The sequence below is a fragment of the Lutjanus erythropterus genome, chromosome 3, assembly GCF_056507025.1.
Source record: "Lutjanus erythropterus isolate fLutEry1 chromosome 3, fLutEry1.hap2, whole genome shotgun sequence".
NCBI lineage: Eukaryota > Metazoa > Chordata > Actinopteri > Lutjaniformes > Lutjanidae > Lutjanus > Lutjanus erythropterus.
Genome location: NC_139319.1, coordinates 3,409,404 through 3,433,739, shown reverse-complemented (window position 1 = coordinate 3,433,739; position 24,336 = coordinate 3,409,404). Strand labels below are relative to the sequence as shown.

Here is a 24,336-nt window from a genome sequence, read left to right as displayed (position 1 = left end):
GAAATGGGACCCTTCTGTGTTTGGTGTAAAGCACTTTGTAAACTGTGTTTTAAAAGATGATATAAAAAATAAAAAATACTACTAACACTACTACTTTCTTTCAGGTAGAAAGGATGCATAGATTCTGCTGTAGAAAGAAAGTAGTTCCTAAACATTATTGATCATAACAAGGTCTAACTGTTCCTTTAAAGGTGCCTGAAAACTTCACTTGTTATACTTAAGTTAACACAAGGAAAACCTGACACAACAAGAAGTTTTGCACCATAAATATAAAAGTACAGAAAGTTTCTCTTTTTCATTTAAACCTGAGATATAATCCTCTACTTTCTCATGTAGTGGATATGACTAACAAGAAAATCTTTCCCATACTCTCCTTCTGTTTGTCTAATACTTTTTTGAGAGTTTTGCTAACAAAAATGGATGTTCTGCAAACGCAAAAGACCTTTAATATTCAACATTTTCAAGAAGAAGACAAACTTGGACAACAAGCTTATCATACCTCAGTTAGTTACTTGTATTCGTTTCCATCATAAATGTGTTTTAGGACCGACCTCTAACCGCTAACAGAACAGAAAAAACAAGAAGAAACCCGTGTTAAAAACCACAGTCGCAGATACCAGGGGGTTTCCTGACTGTAAGTAACCTGCTGAATGTACTAATGTAAACAAATGAGGCTAGCTAACTAGCTTAGCTTAGCCAAACATCAAACTGTTTGGCCTGTTTAAACGGTTCTGTCATGCTAACATAGATATCATGTAAATACAACGCTGACGACTGATAAATATAACTCCAAACATCATTAATGCCATATAATTTAGATAAGAAATATTCAAATATTACCGGCTTTCATCTGGCTAGCAGGAAATACTCCCGTCGCTTCCTGATGACGCACGCCGCAAGCTTTTCAAAATAAATGTCCCATTCAGAATATTTTTATGAACAAAGAAGAAGTAATAGTTTTATTTAAAGTAATATCCAGTTTGATTTAAAGTGATTTTCAACAGTTGAGAAGTTTGGATTAACATTTAAAATGAGCACTTATGTTTGAAAATATGGTTTGTATTGCATTGTTTCATCAAAACTCTTTTAAATGTTAATGTTACTGTACTGCAAAAACAGAAATTATATTTCTGTTGACCTGTAATTGCCATAATTTACCCCAGAAGGCTGACAGGTTTAAAAAATCATCAATATTAACTTCATAAAAACGTGGTCTTTTATGATGTGATTTCTTTTTGGGCTACTGATAATTCTTACCTTGCAAACTGACTGAAATAAATAATTAAATTTTCTACATTTGGTGTTGGGGAATGGAGAGATAAGAAAATTATTAGTTTAACCACATTTTGCACTAGATTACTTGTTGTTTAACTACACTCATATTTGCATGATTCAAGTAGTTAAATTACTTGTGTAGTTAGCTACTAAAACTACAAACAATACTTGACCATAACATTTACCATGACGTCTCTACTGATTGATGGACATGTATACTAAAGTAAAGCTGACATTCCTGGTGATGCAGTTTGTCGTCTTATTCTTTTAGTTTATATATGACCTGTGGACAAGTGGCCACTTTTTACAGTAAACTAAATTGAGAGGCATTTTTTACTGACATGTGACTTTTTTTGGTATCATATTTTGCTATAATTTCATAACATTGTCAATTTATTTCTTTACAAAGTAGTGTGAACTGCTCTTTTTTAATAACTTAAACTGGCCAACTAGATCTCTCCCTGATGTTTACAAAAATATTTACAAAAAACACAAAATGGGACTAAATTACTTAATTACAAAGATGGGAGCTGGAAAAAATAAATGAAACAGCAGTCAGTTTAAGTTCTTTATTGACGGGGGTGACTGTAGAAAAGGAGCAAACTTTATGTTTTAGCACCTTTACACAAGTTATAAAATAAACTGCTGGTTCTCTGGGTTCTCCTGATAAACACAACAACTGGCTGCAGAACATTATAGGACATATAGGGCTTGGAGAAGGAGAAGCATGTAAGTCACAGAAACCAAGCAATAGAAATGTCTTAATTTGGAAAATCTCATTATATTTAATTACAATCAAGATTAAATTTACAAATTTTGGAACCTGGGATTTTAAATCAGTGCACATTACATTAGCATGTAACATAAGTTAAAAACACAAAAGGATTTTTTTTACAAATGTTGTTACCTGGAATTAGACAGAAAAACATCTTTAAATACTGGGTGCAGCTGTCTAAGGCATCTTTAATTCAATAGAAAAAAGATCTAGAAGTCTTATACAAAGCAGGAATGAAGCTATACAATGTCACATTATATTTTATTCCTTACACACTGTACAAAGTCCACTTCCTTCAGGGCGGGCCACGCCAGCCACAACACTAGGCAGCTTAACTTCTGTTTGCTAATATCCTACATTTACTGTGTCTACTAGACACACACTGTATTTACATATTCAGACATGAAATACAAACATAAATATGAGCAGGCTCTGTCTTATCCATCCCAATGGCATCGCATGTCTTCAGACACATTCTCGAAAAAATACACCAAATATTGGCCACCAAAGCTTTACGTTATCTGTCGCCCCTGTGAAGCACTGTGAGGAAAACTGGTTCAAAGTGCTTTAAAAAAAAAAAAAATCTGACTCAAGCTTTTTGGTCAAATTTCTCTGCTGCGTACAGAGAAGAAGTTGCTGTTGGATGATTTTTAGCGAGGCAGCGCCGTCCTTTAAACGTGTTTGTCACAGTATCAAAACTCAACACGGAGGTGAAGCAGCTGCCTGCCGTCCGATGGCACCGCGCAAACTTGACCAAAAAGCTCATTTGACAATAAGTCGGTGTATTTCTTTAAAACGAAAGGAACTCCCGTACAAGGTCAGACTTCAAACTGACTGATGACCTGTGAGATAAACATCTTCATTATATCAAAAAACGATCATGAGCAACAGTATGTTTCCTGTAAAGCAAAAGATATTAAAAGTAACTTGTGTGAATACTGTACAGTAAGCCTACTGCTGGTCATCTGTATATCAACAAAAGCTCTCAAGTGTTAATTCAGAATTAAAGCTATCACATAGCTGGAAAAAAAATCATGTAGAAAGTAACAGATCAAAGGCCTGAGAAAGTTTTTCTTTTTTCCTCTCGAGACATGATTGTCAAGTCAGGCCAAATAATTGTAAATCTGATCACATATATATATACAGCAATGCATAGGCTACAAATCATCAAATCAAAATGATACTGTAAGTAAAGCAGAACAGCAGAGTTACCCTGGAATTTAGTTATTATTTATTAGTACACAAAGTGTAATTAGGGCTGGGTATCGTTTGGTACAAGTACCAAACATTCACTTTTTTTTTTAACACCCTACTTTCAGAACTATAAACATATTTTTATTGAAACTTTTTCAGTAAAAAGGAGAAGTTGGTGTTAAAATTAAATTATAATGATATTATTAGAACTTTACTTTAACAGAAAACGTATCAAAAACTAGAAAATCTAAAAATCAGGATGAAGAAATGAGTAAAGAGTATGAAGGCGGCCAAACATTCAATGCAAACTCTTGACAGCTTCTGTGCTAAACACATATTTCAGTACCAGTCAGGACCAAAAAAAAAAAGCATTTATGTTCGATACCCAGCCCTGGACGTAAGCGTACCTGTCGTGGTACCCAACATGGATAACCAACTATTGTAGCGACCTGGTTTGGTTCTCAGAGGGAAAAGAGGGGTGTGAGCGGGTTTATCGACTCTTTTATCACGGAATTAAATCCTTGGAGACTCAAGAGACCTCTGTGACCTTTTTTCTTTCAAAAACTCGGATTTGTTTCAGGGTGATCAAATCAGCCCCGTCGCCCTTGACAACACAGGAAATAGAGACATTCTCCAGAAAGTTTTTGCAGCCGTTTCTGTAAAGGCAGAGGATTTTTTTTTTTTAGGTAGTATACACGGGTTCATGTGCGACCAAACTGCTTGAACAGGTTTTTGTTACAGTCAGACACAAACATCTATGAAACTCAGTGATAAACAAATGAAACTATGAATACTTACTCCCATGAATTACTTCTGTTTTTGATTTTTGAGTTATTTAACACATCTTTAATGAACATTTCTGAAGAATTTCAGTCATGTATTTAAATCCTCCGATCATCTGAGAAGTCATTAACGACGTCGTCCCTGCAGCTGATAGATGCAACATTCACCAGTTCACAGCCTTTGACATGACTGATCACAACTTACTGCTTCATCACTTTGGTGGGGTGGATCGAATTTAAATGCTCTCATCTGGGGCCCGTTCAATTCGGAAACGGTGTGCCCCTTTTTTGCCATGCAACAAGGCTGCTCAAAATGTTTTTGAGGTACATTTTCTCTCATGTGGTGGGCGTGTCAGAGGTCAGCAGCGACGTGGCATTTTAAAAAGGCAGTGCGGAGTGCATAACGCAACAAAGTGGTCACCGCATGATCATTTCCGCTTAATTAAGTGTTTTGTCGAAGCTGAACTCAGACCTGGTGTTCCACAAGGCTCACACCCGGGTCCTCTATTATTCTCCAATTTGACAGAAAGTATGAGTAACAGACAATAAGCTTGAGGATTTGATGAACCACTTAAAACGAGTCTCGTTAATGGTGTTTCAGAAAGTCCAAATTTCCTTGATAACAACTCTTGATAATGTTGTTGCTGCCCACAAAACTCCATCAACCAGACACAATATTTGAATTGGAGAACAAAATCAGCACCAGCCACAGACCAGGTGCAGGTGGCTGGTAGATTTGTTTCACTCACCAGCCAAACAACACAGACAACAGTGGTTTGATGAATGGCTGGTGAACATTTGTTAGCCATTTGTTCACTGGACAAAAAAAGTTAATTTTTCCACCCTGATCTGAAACTTTATTAAGCTTTAATTTTGAGTGTCACACAATTCAAATGTGTTTTAACTATAAAAGATGTTCAGTCTTGCTTCTCTCAGTTTTGGCAAACGTTTCCTGACCCTGTAATTTGTCCATACCGTCATGTTGCTTTATTTAGATGACTTTATGTCTGTTTTCCAGCGGGAGTCAGGATCTTCACCAAGAAATTTCAGCAGCTTCTCACTTTTTGGCCGTTTGTTTGGACATTGATTTCAATGACAACTTGTAAGGCACAGTGACTTCTGGCCCTGAACCGCACATTAAGCTCCTTCCGGGCCTGATGTGCTGCCGTTTTGTTCTGACGTCTTGGCAGCCGAGTGGCCGCGTCGAAGACTTTGCCATCAGAGGTGCCAGGACTTGGACCGCTCTGCTGAAAGAGCTCAGGCCAGCCTGATCAGTTCCCTCAAAGCAAACTAAAATGTTCTTTTTTTTTTTTAAACATCCTCTTTGTATTTCTGATATAAATTTTTAGGCCTCCTGTTTTTTAACTTTGAGTCTCATTTGGTCTGTTTTTCTACATACCTACTCTGTAAATCAATTTGTAACAATTGTATGGAAAAATGTTATAAATAGTTTATTATCATTATTAATATTATAATAGTATGCATATCCACACTTTAAAAATAGCCAATGTAAACTTCTACAGGTTTTCAAAGTTTTGATGTAATGGTTCCCAACTTTTAGGGGAAAACAGGATTTAAATCAGCAGAAACTCCTGCTGAAACACAAACAGCTTAAACTAAATTACCATTCCAGTGAGGTAAAACAAATTTCTGTTAAATTTACAAAACATGGTGTTGAATGTTTTTTTGCTTTTCTGGCAGCCAATTTGTGGGAGCTCCACAAGCAAAAATAAAAAGAAAACAAGCAGGATTCTGGGGAAAGAAAAACAAAAAATAAAACTGTGACTGGAGTCCTGTGGTCTTGGTATCGGCGTCTGAATAATTCTGCGTACGTTCTTCCCCCGGAGCGAGTCATAAATAAGCTAGCAGAGTTAAGCGTCTGAAGCCTCGCCATCTCGTCATCTTACACGTTCAGTTGGAGCTGGTTCTGGCCTCTGCTCAGACCAGGGAGAAAAAAAAACAATGATAAACTATTATTAATAAATCTGCTGGATCAGTTTGAAGTCCACCAGGAAGGATTTCTTTGTACACCACGCTACAGTGTCCTAGAGGAGTGAGAGGGGATGCGGGGGGACGTTTGTTTTTTTTTTTGGAGTATTTCCCACGGTGGGATAAGTCACAGACACTCCCTCAGTGTCGTCTCCTCTGCCCCTCCTTCCTCTAATACAGTCTTCAGTTTAAGAGAGTTTCAGTCCGTGTATACGCTCGGTATACAGGCAGCTCACAGGTTCTTGGTGTTTATGTGAGTCTTGTAATGCTTCGTCAGGTGGTCACTCCTCATGAAGCGTTTCTGACACTGGCTGCACTCGAAGCGCTTGTCTCCTGTGTGGGGACACAAAAAGAAAGTGACGGGGTTAAGTTTTTAATGCCAAATATAATGGGGGAGAATATTCCAAACGGGCAAACAATAATTTTTTTTTCAAAAACTATAAATATTTACTAAGGCTTTGACTGAGTGCTGGGCAATAAATCAGTATTATCATAATTACGCTTTCAAGTTTTACAAATTTCTGTACTTTAACGGAATAATTTCAAGCCAGTTGTTTGCAAGTACAAGCAGACCAGAATACTATTTTTATTTCATTCCCTCAGTTTGTGTATTCACCTCAGAGGAGTAAATGCTCAGAGGTTCTGACTGTGCTTTTTTCAGCGTGCCGCCTTGTTAATTGCACTCTGAAAATAAATTTAAAAGAGCGTTCTGAAGTGATCTGGGTGTTCAAACTGTTCTTGTACTTGCTGGACTTTGACTGCAGTTGCACACACACACCCCAGCTCTCTTTTTTGTCTTTATTTAAGCACCGTGTGTTTTTCTTCAACCTTTAAACAAAAAAAGCACGACCAATACAGTTTTTTTTTAAAGTCAACACTAGTCTTTAGGGTTTTCAAAAGTACAGATAATTCAATACTTGTTCAATACCACATCTTTAAAAAGTTAGAAAGTCCATTATTTATAGTCATTCTTGAAGAGGTGAGGGGCTCATTGCATGGGTCAAACAGTCTCAGTAAAAAAAAAATCAAAAACGCAAGGCTCCTTCAAAAACACACAAAGGCACACTGTAATGCACACGCTATTGTCTCCATTATTTATAGTTTTGAAACTACCAAAGCTATTGAAAAAATGATCTGAGTGCCCGTTCAAAACCCCGGTTCAGTTCAGTCCTGCTTGAGATTTGGAATGCAGCAAAATCAGAGTGTTCAGTGACTTTTTCTGAATCAACACAATGAGCAGGTTGTTCATTTGAAAAAGAGACAATTGATCCTATTTTTTCTGACTAGGGCTTTTTTCTTTTGTACTGGTATAGAAAGAGACATTGTGCATTGTTTTTTATACAATTACTGTACTGAAGTTTAAAATTTTGGTATTGTGAGAACTCTGCTAGGCTTGCAGCGTGACTCAAGGTACCAATGTTACACAGTGATCAGGCATGTACTGATTACATTACTTGGCCATCACCCACACCATCTAAAACATGTTATCAATAAAATAATACTCACTTTTACAACTTCCTGAAGCCCCACGACTGTTTGGTGATGCTGGGGCTTCGTATTGTATCATATCATATCGTATCGTATCGTATCGTATCGTATCGTATCGTATCGTCTGTACATCCACATCCAGTTGTCAAGCAGCATCATGTCAGGGCTACAAACATAACGTTTGACATCTGACTGCTGCTACTCTTATGCTAACTAAACAAGGAGCTAACATTACAACCAGCATCTTAATGTTAGTGCTACTTCACAACTCATTTGTGGACATCACTAACAGTTCTTAGTGTCTGTTTTTTTTTAAAACTAAAGCATGTCTTTGGCATTTGTCTCCCAAAGTTACTTCATTAACGGCCAAAATATAACACCTAGATATTTTGGTATAGCCTCAATAACATGGGCTGATTAATCGATTCGACTCTAATTGAAATTTTCTGGTTGAAATTTAGGTTATGGACATGTGAACTTGACTTTTTGCCACTTCCTGATACGTCTCAATACTGAAAAAATCCTTAATATTATCATAATTCCAACCACATTGTCAAGCCCTGCAACAAATGTGCCCATACAAACACACAGAGTAGAAAGTCAAACATTAATAATGCTGTATTTCTCATCACCGATCCGACTTTATTTCCTGATCCTTCATATTTTTTCCTGATTCTGTCAATTTGTAGTTTCTACCTTACCTAGTCTTATTACCTACCTACCTACCCATCTTGCTTTAGGTTGAGCGTTTTGGAATGAAACTCCACATGCACACCATTGTGTGTGTGTGTGTGTGTGTGTGTGTGTGTGTGTGTGTGTGTGTGTGTGTGTGTGTGTGTGTGTGTGTGTGTGTGTGTGTGTGTTCATGTATGTGTTGAGCAGACAGACCTGTGTGCGTCCTGGCGTGCCTCTGCAGCTCGTCACTGCGTGTGAAACGTTTCCCACAGAAGACCCAGTTGCAGACGAAGGGCCGTTCGCCAGTGTGCAGCCGGACGTGTGCTCTGAGCAGCGACGTTTTCCTGAACGTCTTCTCGCAGCCGGGGACGTGGCAGATGTGCTTCCTCTTCCCAACCTCACCGGGCCTGCAGCGCGTGCACACGCAAACATATAGAGTGAGATGAACAGTTTTCATTAGAGAACTGAGTATTCAAAAGTAAAGCAGCTGACAGCATTTCATGTTGCATCAATATTACAGGTATGAACCAAGGCCTGGAGTTTCATCACTTTAGGGGCAAGGCCACTTGGGTTTTTTGTGTTTTTGAGAGCATGAAGGCCAAATGCAGGGGAAGCAGGGCCATAAAATAAAACAATGACTTTTAAGTCCACAGAAGGAGTCAATTTAACTTAATGGTTAAGGATGGTTTTATTTGAAATGAATGAAAAGAATTAATTTTATCTGAATCAGGTCTAAATATATTTAAAAAATAGTTTATTTTAAGAAAATTATCCATTATTATTTACAGATTACCAATATTTATACAAACTCCTGAGTCAGATGTTCATAGACACTTAGCCTGGGACTCGGGAGAGTCACTGGACTCATTTGAAGGTGGAGAGTCAGAGGGACTAACCTATAATACTCATTAAGCACATTACACTTTTTATGCAACTGGGTCAGCTATGTTAATGCAGCAACATACAAGCAATGTGTGGCATTACATGTTGAATTTCTTGTCTTATTCATTCGCTAATCTATCAAACTGTATCGATAAATAACCAGATGGTTTTCCAGCAGTTTATCACAGGCTAGAAGTCAAACTCACTGCTTGTTATTTGTGCGGTGTTTCACTTGATATTTCCCAACCAGGATCTCAACAAAAAAAACTTGTGTCTTAAAAAACATGTTGCCAGGAAAGAGGCAGGAAAAAAGGGAAGAGAAAACATCAAAATCATCTGGGGCAGTGAGGGCGGGGCATCAAGGCCACCATGGCCTTAGGGCATCTAATTTTTTGAGGGACATAAGGCCACACTGAGGGTTCACAGCAGCCATGGTTTTTATGGCCCCAGTGAAATTCCTGCCCTGTGTGAAATTGTCCCGTGTCAAAATGTTGTTTGCTCAAATAAAATTGATTTTCAGAGGCAGAAACTTTTTTTTTAAAGTACCTACTGTATCTACAAAGACTTGCCATTTATTCTGTCAGCGCTAACAGCCGTATGTTTCTATCTGACACTGAAAAAAGGCTTTTATTTATTACAAAAAGTTCTTAAAATCTCTAAGAGCAGGTAACTAATTTGTGATTTCAGCAACAGAGTGATAATCTGTCCCTGAAACCCATTACCAGTTGGTAATAATCCCTTACACTCTTACAATTCAAAATCTGTTCCAGTCTCTTTTCACCCTGCACAGTCGCCAGTGAATCCTGGGTAATACTGGCACAAATTTGTCCACCTCTTGAGACACTCACCTCTTGTCTGCGTCTTTACAGTTGGGACAGGTGCAGGCCATACGTCGTTTCTTCTCTCCCGGCTGGCCGGGCAGCTCCAGGGTGAGGGTCTGGTCTACCTGGATGGCCGGCTGGCCCTGCGTCGCCGCCAGCTGGAGCCCTCCGCCCTGCATCGTCTGGACCGTGAGGTGCTGCTGGCCTGATAAACAGAGACAGACACACCGTCAGCGACACAGCAGGGCTCCTGCCGGGGCGGCCAAGTTCCTCTGAAAATCTAATTAGAGTGCCAGCTGACTGCCATGAGTCAAAGTGGGGTGAAATTCTAATGAGTGATTAATGGAAACATTAACATAATGCAATAGACACATGAAAGCAAAGAGTTGATGCTCTAAAACAGAAGGAGATTTTATCTCTGAGAGCTGATTAAGAGGGAGAATCTGCTTTTCCATTTTTAAACTGTTGACTGTTCAAAATATCTTTAATCATCTAATCTTCACGGTGGATATTTTCTGCTGACTTTGCCATCAGGCCGGGCAGTAACTCAATATTATCCTTTTTTGAACTTTCAGTTCTATATACTGATCACAGGAGCACAAAATGAGTTATTAAAAATCACATAAAGCAACAATAAATGTGTGTTCAGAGCTTCTGACACCACAGAAACGTGTTATTAACCACCATGCCAAATTTAAATGATTAAAAAAACAGTAAGTATATACAATTACATCTCAAAATCTTTTAAAAAATGAGCACTGTTCTCGCTCCTTTGTCTCCAGTGCCAAACACAACTACGACTCATTTCCACAGAGAGACGCTTAGTGACAGAATTTATATATCAGCCATTTTTTATGTTTTTTGGGATGTTTTGGTGTGCATTAATCTCTTTATTTCTAACATCTTATATTTTCTGAATTGCTTGTAAACCACTTGAAAGGGACTATGAATATAGTTTGTTTGATTAATTTTTCCACAGAAAATCAAGTGATTCTGTGACTTTGCTTCTTAACTTTGTGCTTTGCAATCCTGCGTCTCTCTTGCTGTCGACAGCTGACATGGACTCACCCCCTGCGTTGGTGATGGTGACAGGAACTCCCTGAACTTGGACCCCGTTGATGCTGATCGTCTGCACCGCCTGAGCTGCCGACGAGAGCTGCGACGTATTCAACGCTATCATCCCACCCGCCGGGGCAATTTTTGCCAGCGTCCGTTCCTTCCGTCCCCCCGCCAGCGTCCTCTTGGTGCCGGCCGCTGGCGAGGTGGTGGTGGTGGCGACTGAAGTGGTGGGGGTCGTTGTCGTGGAGACCGAATCCTGGAGGTGAATGGACTGCCACTCGCCCAGCGCTGTTTTGAAGAGGATCTGAGGGAAGAAAATGCCAAATGGATGTCTGAAGTTTCATTTAAACTGGGCTGCACAGTGTGATGAAAGGCTCATTTCTGACCCTGCATTCCCTGAAAATTCTAACCGTTATCCTGCAGATAGAAAATGCAAAATAAAACTAAAGGAAATATTTTGTACGCATTAAACATTGACAGATAAGAAAATCAAGTCGTGAACAGTAGTGTGGAAATGACAGTATGTCTAAATGGGTACCTGCGTTGGTGTTGGTTCTGTCTGAGTGACCTGCAGGCTCGAGGGAGCTGACTGTCTCTGTGGGACGGGCGGTAACGTGGCGGAGGCGGCCTGCACCACCTTCAATGCCTGCTGAGGGATCTGAACCACCTGAGACTCCTGTTTGGGCTGGACCAGCTGGACCTGCTGCACCACAGCTGGCTGCCCGGGACTCTGTACGATCAGTAGGTTGTTGCCTGCCTGCAAATGCAGAGACGAGAGGTGTTATTCTGTGGTGTTCAGGTATGAATCAGCGACCACATCTGGAGTGGAGTGACCACAAACAAGGGAGAAAGGAAGTCAGTGTGTTGGGCTCGAGGCTGCTGATGTACAGGAGGTCTGTAAGGATGCACTGAACCCTGTAATAGTTCTGTTATGGGACCATCAACACCGGGGCACTAAAACACCACAAATTAGTAAGCTCACTTTTCATGAAACCAACAATAATGGATGTTTTGGCCACTTGAGGGCAGCAGAACAAACTGTAAATACAACACGACAAAACAGTAATAACATATAGATATCATACATGATGCATGTCCTTTATTCACTCCCCTTTTAGCTCCGTTTTGCTCAACTCCTGAGGAAAAGTATTTTTCTCTTTGGCTGCTGAATGCTTCACTATGTTCAGTTTGCTGTTTGGTTCTGGGCAGGATGCATAGTGATTTTTTTAGAGCTTTTTTTACATTACAGCTGCAGCAACAACAAAACAAGACATTTAAAGACAAGACTGTGGACTCTGAGATACTCGCATGGACATTTTTCACAATTTTGTGACATTTTATAGACATTGCAGCCCTCGATTAAACACAATGATGACTTTAGTCCTTGTTGTTATTTGATAACTGCTAATTTAAAAAAAAATATAGGGTCAAGTAAAAATTGACTTTGGCAAATACATTTTTGACCGACTTGCCCGACCAGTAAGTAAGTAAAAAAAAAGAAAAGACATTAAATCTTGAGCTGGTGTCAGAGTTAAACCAAATTTTGTGGTATTGTCCACCCCTAATATTTTTTAAACCAAACACCTTAGACTTATATTGTTGCCAATTTTCAGAATTTTTGGAGTTAGAAAATTCTCCATCAAAGAACTTTTTGCCACCTTATCAACTGTCACACTCACTGATACGAGCCAGGGTGCTTTGCTGTTTTAGCCCAGAACTTTGTCTTGTGTTTCATCTATTCTTCATCATTTTGATGGCACACTATAAATAAAACAATTCTTATAGGGGCAACTGAAAAAATGACTTTTGGCGGGTAGGTTTCTGAAGAAGTGGGGAAAAAAACTCATAACATTGAACCATGCAGCTGGAAACAACACTGATGAAGCAGTGAGAGTGAACCAAAGTCACAAAGTTGTGTTTAGAAGCAACACCTTTTATCATTTATTCTTTATTAATGTAAAATTATGTTACTTACTCTGTGATGACAGAATCAAGTCAACTTGACTCAGGATGTGAATTCAGACAATTAAATAGTCTGATTTAGTCAAATAATTAATTAATTTCCCAAGTGAAAACATATTAACTGACAAGTATAACAATCTAAAGTCTAAAAGTTAGCGAGAGCAAAAATTCTAAATTCAGGGTTCAATTAATAGCTTTTTCCTGCATTTTTAACTAAATCTCACAGATTTGTTAAGTCAAACTGTAGCAGATTAGCTCCATCAACATTTTACCGTTCTGTGGGTCTGCCAATTATCAGATATACAGCACTTCGACAATAATCAGAATCAGAGTTTTTTATATGACGCCTAATAAAATAAATCAAATGGAAAATGAGGCTCTGACGCAGCTTCCTGTCTGTAATCTTCTCTATAGTCCTGCGCAGCGTCTCACCCACAGCACTATTTGATTGTTGATTAGGCTAATTTATATATTGCCAGGTAGCTCAATCTATTCAGAATTCATTCATAACAGCTGATTTGTATATTGTACAATCTGAAACTGCAAAGTAACTAACTAAAGTAATCAAATAATGTAGGTGAGTGGAGACGAATGTCCCTAAAATGTAGTGGGGTAGGAGGATAAAATAGCAGAAAAGGGTTATTTTGAGACTTAGATTTAAATTTTTACCGCAAATGTCTATCAGTTCCAAATATCAGTTTTCAGTCTCCTCGATTGTTAATACTCCATATCGTCCCTGAACAAAACACAGCTTCAATCCCTGCTGAATTCACATTCTCTTGCAAGTAAGTGAACCTTGAGTTGAGATGCTTTTGTCACAGAGACTGTATGTGTTCCCAAGGTCAGGAATGAAACTTGTGTTTGTATAACCACACAAGTTATCTGCTGTATCTTAAAACAGCAGTCACCTGTCACTGCAGCTCCAGAAACCTCGCAGAGTTCACTGCAAACATGTTAAAGCAGCAGCAGCAGCAGCCAGATGTACCTGAATGATGTTGTCGCCAGCTTCTATCAGGATGGTCTCCATCTGCTCTGGGGGAGGGGAGGCAGCCTGTGGTGGAGCAGGAGGCGGAGGCTGAGCAGCCAGAACCGCTTTCTTCTTCCTCCCTCGTCGTCCCTTTCCTGGAGTGGGAGGGGCAGCTGCCGTCTCTGTGATGATCTGAGTCCCGCCCACCTCTCCGGTCGCCACATTGAGCGGCAGCGTGAGCCCGCTGGGTAGCTGCACCACGTTCGCAGCAGAGTTATTTGGCTTGCGTAACTTGGGGGAGGGTTTGATGGCTACAGTCTTCTGCGGCGTGACCGGAGTGGCGGCGGCCGCGGGGGCCGGTACGGTCATGGGAGTGGTGATGATGGCCTGGTTAGTGCCCGGTATGAGCTGAATCTGACCTCCCTGTGGCATCACCTGGATAGTCTGGGCACCCTGGATCTGCGGCACCACCTGGTACTGGATGTTGGCCGGGGCCGAGGTGTTGGTGCGGGCCGGGCTCTGCTGGATGGTGAGCACGATGGGACTGCCAGGCGTCGTGGAGCCCAGGCCAGCAGGGAGAAGCACATTGCCCTTGGCTGAAAGGAAACCCAGGTTTTTGGGCGGAGCGGGGGCGATTGGAGCCGGCTTTATTGGGAGGAGCCTGCGAGGCTGAGGCTGCGCTGGAGGAGAGGTGACAGGAGCCTGAGCAGCAGGAGGGCCGATTTTACTACAGGTGGCAGCCAGGAGGGCCAGAGGAGAGGGCTGGGTGTCCTGGAGAGAGAAACACAGTTACAGCTCAGATACAACACACGCACAGTCTGCAATAAAAACAGTCTGAGGAGAAACATCCATATCCATTAGTGCCCAGTTCACACTCTGGGTTTCACAGACCGGTCGAATGGTCAGCTATCAAAACCACAAGTGGTTGCTGTATGTAGACCAATCATTCAGCTGTAGTCAGCCATGTTAAATAATGAGAATTAAAGGTATTTAGAGAAGCAAAGAGTCATGTTGTTACTGCAGTCAAACAGCTTCTCCAGCTGAGACAAGCTTGCTGGGGTTTAGTCCAATCATTTGCAAACAGCCTCTTAGAGCCAATCAAGAGCTCTATTTCACCTACCCCAAGGTTGATCCTATGTATATTAGTTAAAGCTTTACTAATGGTATTTGAAAACCTTCTGATAAGCATTGATCATTGTTAATAGGTGAAAATGATATGATGCAACTCCTGCAAACTAGTCAACAACTTTTCAGAGTAGTTAATGATTACTAAAATACAGTAATCGTGAATTCCCTAGTTCAAAGTACAGGATTATAGCCCCAATTTCCACTCGCCAACGGTCTTTGGAGCTCACTGACAAAAGCACTCAGTGGCTACATGTGAAATATCTGGTCGTGGGATGTGTTGGGGAGCCATGCAACAAGCTACAGCCAATGAAAGCCAATCATAGGAGCAGACACTGGCAGAGGGAGGAGAGGAGTCAGCCAGAAAAGGCCAGAAAAGACCAGACACAAAAAATGAGCAAAAAGTAGGTATAGGGCTAGTTATAGTAGTAGAAGTTATAAATTATGCCTGTCAGAAATAGCAATACATCAATATAATTATGGAATCAGAAGTACCAGAGCTATTAAAAAAATATTTAAGTGCTGATTCAAGACCTCAGTTCAGTTCAGTTTTTATTGTCCTGCCTGAAATTTGTCTTGCAGCAAAACCAGATAGTGTTCATTGTTTTTTTTTCTGTTCCAGCACTGTCTGCAGATTCATTTAAAAAACAAAAAACATATTTTTTGTGCCAGTAACAAGTGTTTTTTTTATACTAGTATTGTATCAAGGTTAAAATTTCTGGTATTGTGCTAAGTCTATTATAAAGTAATTCAAACTAACTCGACCAGAAACACACTGACGTTTCAGAATCAATAACTCGACTTCCTGCGTTTGTTTTCATGACAAAAACTGGAGACCAGACAGGGACTACTCAGATGAACGATCTTGTAATGTGTGACCTCCCTGTCGCTGATTAGTCATGTAGTGTGCAAACCAGTACATCATCACCAAACATTCCTGATTACAAGACAGAAAGTTGTCTTGTGTGCATGATACAGCAATCAGATGAATATGAAAGTCAAGTGGTGTGACCGAGGCGTGACAGAGGTCGGACAGGGAGAGATAAGAGGCTAAAATAAACAACGAGGTGTAGACAAACACGTAAGGCTTCAACTACAAACCGAGAATTATAAACAGTGTCGAGCACGTGGTGTAGGATTTCTCTCCCCTGTGTCAAGTGCAAGACAGAGCTTGGGTCGTACATACGTTGCATTTAAAACGATCCTCTATAAATTGTTAATAAATCATCTCTTTGACAAGTGTCCTGAAGAAAACTACTGAATGAGCTGCTTCTGTCAGCAAAGACATGCATTTTATTTCAATGGATTATGCAGAGAAATCCAACTATAAGCAGATGTTTTGCAGATGGAGCGTCTGAGCTCTATTTTGAAGAGCAATGACAGGGTTTTTGATAAGCTGTGGACATATTTTCTAAACTACCTCCCATATTACACAAAATATCACACTACTAAGATGTGCAAATTTTCATCCCCCTACTGATCATGTTTACAACTGGATGATACTGACATAGTGCATCAAGAATCACAATACTTTAGACCGAAACCTCTGATGTTGATGTATCTCACAATGCAAAAATGTGTCGATATTTAATGACTATTGGACTGTAAGTGGAGAATTTCCTAAGTGGATATAATGACCAAGCATCCAGAGACATCCTGGGATATTGTATAGATGCTGGAGCCATAGACAATTAACTTTAGTCATTGTTGTTATTTGATAAATGCTAATAAATAAGCCAATGTGTACAGGGGCAAGTAAAAGTTAACTCTGGGCAAGTAGTTTTCTGAAACAACAACAACAAAAAAACATTAGCATTGAACCCTGCTAGGAAAAACCGAATAATCTTGACAAATTGATATTTATTTTAAATTGGCATTTAAGGACCAGTGTGTAGGATTTAGTGGCATCTACAAACACCTTGTCTAACGCTCCCCTTCCGAGCGTGTCTGAGAACCTACAATGGTTGCAAAACTTGTGCACAACGCAAAACGGTGTTTGATTTGTCTGTTGTGGACCACTGAAGAAATATGGCGGTACAACATGGAGGACGCTGAAGAGGACCCACGTCCTCTGTAGATATAAATCACTCATTCTAAGATAGCAAAAACACAACAATTCTTATTTCCACATGATTATACAATAATGAAAATGTGCTTATGAATGTTATATTCCATCTCTGCCATATTCTGTCAATAAATCCCAATTAATCTTACACATTGGCCCTTTAAGATGAAAACACAAATTTCAAACACAATATTCCATTAAACAAAATGCCAGATGATATTTAGTCTTGTGAAACAATTTATTCTAAGCTCAAAGAGCTGTCTACTGGCTTTTGTAGTTTTCATCTGCATCTTCAGTGAAAGCTAAACATAGCCCTGAGACCTTGGATTATTAAAACTGCACTTCAATTCTCAGATATTTAGTCTCACAGCAGTGAGCTGTTAAAAAACTAAGCTTGTTATAGGGCTGCCTCACTATATCAGATCACACTCGATGCATAAAATGCTTAAACAAATAGTGGTTCATTAAGGAGTCGCTCGGTGCATAAATGTGCCTCCAGTGTGCAGCCACATGAATGCATCATGGGTTAATAGAGGTAATGAGACCTCAGCAGAGAGCAACAGTGCAACCAGAGAGCAGGCATCAGCGGGACACGACATCTGGCCGTTACTCACTTGTGTGGAAGCGGTGGAAGGCTGAAGGTATTCACTGGGACTGACAGCAACAGTGGTGGCCATACTGTCCTGTTGTTCTGGAAAACACACAGACACAGCAGAGTCAGACTCAGGCTGACTGAGGCATCTATTTTCAGTGGGTACGTTGTTCAAGGACATCACGGGATATTCCTGCAAAACGGACACAAATCTCAGAAAGACAAGCAAAGTAATCACCACATGATCACTTAACACCATCAGTCAAACAAATTAGGTCCTTGATTACACTAAGTAGTGTATTCAGTTGCAAATATTTACATGTCAACATATTAATCTTCATCACATGTGGAGTGTCAGTAAATCTTACAGTAGGACCATTAAAGGATCATACTTAAGTTTTAATCCTATTTACAAGTCACAGATAGCCACAGCTGCAACAATTAGTTGATTAATTGATTAGCTTTCGATTAGTCAAATGAAAGAAAATTAATTGCTCACTTTTGGCTCTTCAAAACTGTGACGAGCATTTTTTCACAATTTTCTGACCTCTTGTAGAGTAAATGATTTTTTTTTGTTGCAGCCCTACTGCTAACCATTGTCAACAGCTTACCATGTTATTTTAATATTTTTAAATGTATTTTCCCAGTGAGTGGCACATATTCATTATAATTAAACAGGGAAAATCAACTTAAAGACACCTGAAAGTTGTTTAAAACAGGTTTTCTGTTTCACTACTTTAATGTTTTATTTCTTTTCTTCTTTATTAAGCTAATGTAAACATTATGAAGTTGCAGTTTAGCTAACAATTATTTCCATTATTCTGTCGGTTAATTTCTTGATTAATCGATTCCTTGTTTGGTCCATAAAATGTAAAAAAAAATGTGAAAATGTTAATCAGCCCAAGGAAGCATCCAAAAATGTCTTATTTTTACCACAACACAAACACATTCAATTTACTGTCAGAGGAGTAAAGAAACCAGAAAATATTCACATCTGAGAAGCTGAATTCAGAGAATGTTTTATTTAAATACAATTATCAAATAGTCAGCAATTAGTTTAATAATTTTGTTGTACCTCTAGTTTCAGCTGCATTATAATTCAACAGTAACTGCTAAAAATAAAAGGGCAGTAACTAACAACCACTGTGAAGGATAATCTACTGCAAATATCTCTACTTTTTACAAGTTAATTTTCATGCTATAACTGATAGTTGTGTGGGGTGTGTTACACGCTATTTAAATGTAATAAATCTATTGACTTCATGTATGTCTTTCTGGTTATAATAAAAACTATTTTGTGTACAATCTCATGTGCAGGATCTTGGATCTTCTGCAATAACTCATGTAAAATGATTGACATAATAAAGTAAGGTGGTTTTCATGATGTTAGCTAACTGGCCATGGCAGCTGTTATGTTTGGCCGTTGAAAAGTGCAAACACAAACATATTGGACAAACAAATATCGAGCCACTGGCGATGATTCAGACGTTCTCGAAGCAAAGAAATTCATTGTTGGACTGCGGTCTAAAACACTGCATGAGGAAAAGGCTAAATTTATCGAGCAGATTATATTATATTTATGTTAAGACAGTCAGCATAAGTACATTTAGGGCAGGCTGCCCAGTAGTTTAAGAGCAGGGTAAATCTTGTGTACCACCAGGCAATGCTGCTGCCTAATTGCCAAAATAGGTTGAGGCTGTTATTGTCAAACTGAATTGCTCTGGGTAAAGTGGTACACTCCTGATTTGTATTGAGCGACCTCTCCCACTGGTCATTATTGTCTAAACTGCAATACAGTTTGTAGACAGAATACAACCATTTAAAGGTAGACAGCCTGCGTCTGCTTTAATTTGTGGTTTCATGCTGCAGTAGTGCTTGGAGGGTATTCGAATCAACATCTGTCACCATTCATAAAGGTGTAAAACCAACAGAATTATTAATATTTGCAGTATTTGAGTGTATCAGTTGAGCTCAAGGAACGTCAGCAGGCACACACTTAAAATCAAACAGCAGGTGACACGTAACCACATGACAGCCACAGAGTGCTGTTCTGGCCAGCAGCAATAGTACTGAGAAGTGCACAGGCTGCTGGGAAAGAACTGATTCACCATAGAGCTGCTCATAACTGCAAGAGATGCTGTTTTCATGAGTGTACTGCTAAAGTAAGCCAGTTCATGCCTCCAAAGTAAAGTATTAAAACTAAATCTGAGTCACACTGCAAGCATTTGCCACTGCTGTTGTTTTCTGAAAAATAAGATGCAAGAGCAACACTTTCAAGCTGTTCTGAGTGGATTTCCAGAATCCTCAAAAGTTTTAAAATGCTGATCACTGTCTCCAAAAGCCAAACGTGACGTCCTCAAATGTTTTGTTTTGTCCACAAGCTAACCATATCAAATCAGGAAATATTCATATTTAAGAAGTTGAAATCGGAGAATTTGGGCTTTTTTCCTTAAAAAAAGACTCAAAATGATTTCTCGCTTAGAAAAAATAAAAGTAGCTGAATAATTCAATAACTGACAACTAATCTATTAATCGAATTATTGTTGCAGCTCTACCTCAAAGGCTCTTTTGACAATCTGAACGAAAAAATGCTGTCTACTACAGGAATAAAAAAGATTTACCTGAAAATAACATATTTCGGACCATAAGTGTTATTTTGAATTAATACATAAAATAATAAAAAGCAACATCATCATTTTCCTCCATATAACATATCATAAATTCTTAAATAGTGCAAACATATGATGTTTTTTTAGTAAGACTGAGCAATATACAGAGGGTCATTCAACAGACATGTTGTTGTTTGTTATGAGGAAGTTGTCCAAAACACAAAAGACTCTGACCCACAACAATTACTGCCTCATTCGGCCGCCTACTTTGTCAACACTGAACTTTAGCCTGACAGAAAATAAACTCAAACTCTGTGTTGTAGCTGCTGAACAGCAAACAGGAACTGTTTCCTCTGTGAGAGCTGCCTGCCTCATCATGTGAAAAGTATCAGCAGCAGAATGTAACTAGGTACATTTACTCAAGTGCTGTACTTAAGTACTATTTCAAAGTACTTGTACTTGAGTAGTTCCAATTTATGCAATTTTATACTTCTACTCCAATACATCTCAGAGGCAAATATTTTAGCCACTTCTAGCTACTTTTTAGTCTAATTAATTGTTTTTTATTGCTTTTTTTATTATTACTATCTTCCTGTCCAGTATTATTACTTATCATGCAAGCTTAATACACTATTCAAAAAAAATCTTAGATCAGGTGTAAAATGAATCATCACACAGCTGAAAAGTTCTGTGGTTTTCACAGGACAGGGATCGTACAAAGCTGATGCAACGCTGTAGATTAAACTACCCAACAGAATATAAAGCAATTAAAATTAGCTCTACCTTAAATATCTACAGCAGTGAAGTGCAACATACACATCAACGGACCAGTGTGTAGGATTTAGTGTTGTCAAACAGCGAATTTGCAGATTGCAGACATGTCATCTCACTCTCCTCTTCCTGGTGTATTTTACAGGGGCTCTCAAACTTATCACTCAAAGGTCCCCATCTGATTTTTATTCAAGGTGAGAGGTCCAAAACGATTGGCTATAACATTTAATCAATTCACGTATAACTTTTAAGCAGCATACATTCAAGTTCAAGACAGCCAAATAGTCAACACACGTGGGTGAAAAGGCAACTTAGTAGCTGATGGTAAAATTCTCCAGAGTAAAGTTAACACATGAACTTGGTAGCAACGACACAAAATATTCTGTCTGGCAGTTTATGTTGCCATGACAATGATGTCAGCAATAGGGAAATAAGTCACATTAACATTAACATGTATCTGTAGACAGGATCGCTGTAAACAATGTCCAGCTACAATGGGTATTTAAGGCTCACAGAGAGCCTTAACCATGTTATTTGTCACTAACAGTTTATGGTCAAAAGAAAATTAAGATAGCAAAATTCATAACCTATTAGATTTATAACAGGAGGTATGGGCTGGATTGTCGTTCAGTCAGCATCCGAACCATAGTCTGGACTTTGAGAACCCTTTGGAGAACCTACAGTGACTGCGAAATTCACAAAAGACCATATCTAGAGCTAATGTTTGGTTTATCCCTTTGGTAAAAACACAGTGGTGCTACACACCCCCTCTGTAGATATGAAGGGCTCATTCTAAGGCAACAAAAACACAATTTTTATTTTCATATAATTATAGACTTATGAAAACATATTAATAGGGATGCAAAGATTAATGGATTACTAAATTAATCGCCAACTATTTTGATAACTGATTAATTGGTTTGAGCAATTTTTTAGGGGGGAAAAAATCTAAATTCTCTGATTTCAGCTTCTTAAATTTGACTATTTTTGGTTTATTAACTCCTCTCTGGCAGTAAACTCAATATCTTTGGGTTTCAGATAAAACAAGACATTTCAGATCAAACGTTTTCACCAGTTTGACATTTCAAAACAAACAATCAAGAAAATAATCGATTGATTAAACAACTATGAAAATAAACATTAGTTGCAGCCCTACATATTAATTAATATCATATTCCATTTCTGTGATATTCTGCTAATAAATCTCCATAAGTCTTACACACTGGACCTTTAATGCAGCAGTTTAATTAATCCAAGAAATTCAGATACAATAGTAAAACACTGACAGGAACCACTGTACTGCACAATGTGTGTTTTACTTATACTTTGAGTACATTTTGCCAATAATACTTGCATGCTTTTATTTAAGTCAGGTATTGAATGTAGGACTTTTACTTTTAGTAAAAGTATTCTCACCAGAGGATCTTAATACTTCTTCCACCACTGTAAAGTATTATAAATTCAGCTGAGGATCATGGTGTGTTAACTTCACTGTCAAACCAAAGAAACTTTCATACGGGGATATCCCAGCCTGCTCAACCACTAATCTCTCCTGGCCAAGATGCATTTTGGATATACCAACGTGGATGAGTGATTGCAGAGCTGCTGCACCAACTAAGCAGAGAGCTTCACAACAATGAACACTGCTGTAGAAATTTCACTACCACCACAAGTTATAGGAGTGTGTCTTTAAGCCCTGCCAGTAATACACACACAGGGGGAAAAAAACAGTGCGGCCTCAAAATAGCGCCGCCATCAAACACATACTGTACGGATTGATTTGGGCAACCAGCTAGCTAACAAGCTAGCTAACTAGCAACACCGAATAACCGGGGCAGAGTGAAGTGGCTAGCAGCTAGCTTAAGCTGATTTGCTCCGTGTGCAGCTTAGTTCTTACAAATAACACCAATTACGATAGGACCGTTACTTGCACCATCTAAATAAGTCTGTATTTTAGTGTGGTAAGGATGGGTGTGGGAAATGCACAGCCACAATTTGGAAAAAAAACAAGTAAAGGAGCAGCGACATAGCTTACACTAGCATATCTGGCTAGCTGACGCGTAGCTAGCAAGTCAAACTCTCTTTGATAACGTTACAGAAAAAGGCAGCCCTTTCCGGAAGTGCATTGCTTATTTTGATTCACACAACTGCGCGAGTCTCGCTAAAACAGACTTATTCGTACCACATAATGTCCAGTGCTTTTCTGTTCAATACAAATATAATGTTTTACAAAGTAGAATGTAATATAAACACCAATGTTTTAATTCCTACCCACCGCTCATGACGACATTCGCTCTCCGCGAGCCTTGAAGACCGAGCCCATGGAGGAATCCGCCCGCGCTGCTGCACCAATCCACGAACAATGGACGGTTGAGCGGCAGCCGCGCCGACCAATCATCTCGAGGTGTCTATGTGATTGAAACTCAACTGAGCCAATCGCGGTGTGAGGTTTTTGTACGTCGGTCGATGGATGACGGTTCGTCCAATGGGGTGTCGAGATTGCGCTCGGAGGGGGCGTTTCCGAAGGGTAAACCTCGAAGTAGCTCGGGCCCTATAACAGCAGGAATACGGTTTCACTGACGTCCCTAACGACCAATGTGAGAATTGAGGGGCAGTTCGGTCAAAAGTAGAATGACAACCGTGTTGATCAATGAGCTTTGAGTCACTGGTGTGTGACCTGTTTAAATTGTCCCATGTTTCGGTATGAGGAGCAGTCTGTTGTGTGTGATGACACAGACCGCGCTAAGTCCGTGTAAACGGATTATTTATTTATTTTAGAGCTCCGACCGTGAACACATCATAATACAATATGGGCGTTATGGTTCTTCACGTGTTAATGACTGTGTAGTTAAACATAGACTCACCTGGTTGTTAGGGGCACCTGGCTCAAACATGTTCGGCATGCAGACTGTTGTCTATTGAATGCTATTGTTGTTCAATACAAGCTGCACAAAAGGCTGTAGTTTGACCTGAAAGGCTCTTTGACCCAGTATTTGGCTCCATCCTTATGTAATAACAGCTAATCCAGTGGTGGATACAGTTCCAGTCTTTAGTTTAGAGCAGGGGTCTGTAAACTTTACAATCAAAAGAGACATTTTTGGTTAAAAGGGGGGGGGGGGGGGGGGTAGCTGGGCAATGTATTTTTAGAGTTGGCAAATGTAAGAATCATTTTATACTGTGAACAAACAAACAAACAAACCAAAAAAATAAATAAATAAAAGTACAAGTACCCCCAAAAAAACTACTTAATTACAGTGCTTTGATGGTATTAATTTTTTTTTTTTTTTTTTTTCATTCTCAGAACC

The 24,336-nt window shown here is 39.2% G+C and overlaps 1 protein-coding gene across 3 annotated transcripts; it reads right to left on the bottom strand.

The window, feature by feature from the left end:
• Positions 1-1,830: 1,830 nt before the first annotated feature.
• Positions 1,831-23,429, bottom strand: sp2 (sp2 transcription factor). 3 transcript variants are annotated; one of them, XM_084714697.1, is made up of 8 exons: positions 23,307-23,429; positions 17,674-17,750; positions 13,888-14,640; positions 11,479-11,697; positions 10,950-11,244; positions 9,909-10,086; positions 8,392-8,585; positions 1,831-6,348 (listed from the first exon to the last, which is right to left on the bottom strand). In XM_084714697.1, the coding sequence occupies exons 1-8, from the start codon at positions 23,311-23,313 to the stop codon at positions 6,248-6,250; spliced, it is 1,824 nt and encodes a 607-aa protein (XP_084570823.1). In that variant the 5' UTR covers positions 23,314-23,429; the 3' UTR covers positions 1,831-6,247. The 3 variants fall into 3 exon arrangements, with proteins under 3 accessions (XP_084570823.1, XP_084570822.1, XP_084570824.1); XM_084714696.1 differs by having other exon boundaries at positions 17,674-17,844; positions 23,307-23,379; XM_084714698.1 differs by lacking the exon at positions 23,307-23,429 and adding an exon at positions 23,214-23,297.
• Positions 23,430-24,336: the final 907 nt, after the last annotated feature.

Excerpts from the sequence above, each read along its gene's own strand:
- sp2 (XM_084714696.1), bottom strand. The coding sequence starts at position 17,832 with ATGTCCTTGAACAACGTACCCACTGAAAATAGATGCCTCAGTCAGCCT. Across the intron at positions 14,641-17,673 it reads CTTCCACCGCTTCCACACAA|GACACCCAGCCCTCTCCTCT; the intron begins GTGAGTAACGGC and ends TTCTCTCTCCAG. Across the intron at positions 11,698-13,887 it reads CTGGCGACAACATCATTCAG|GCAGGCAACAACCTACTGAT; the intron begins GTACATCTGGCT and ends CTGCATTTGCAG.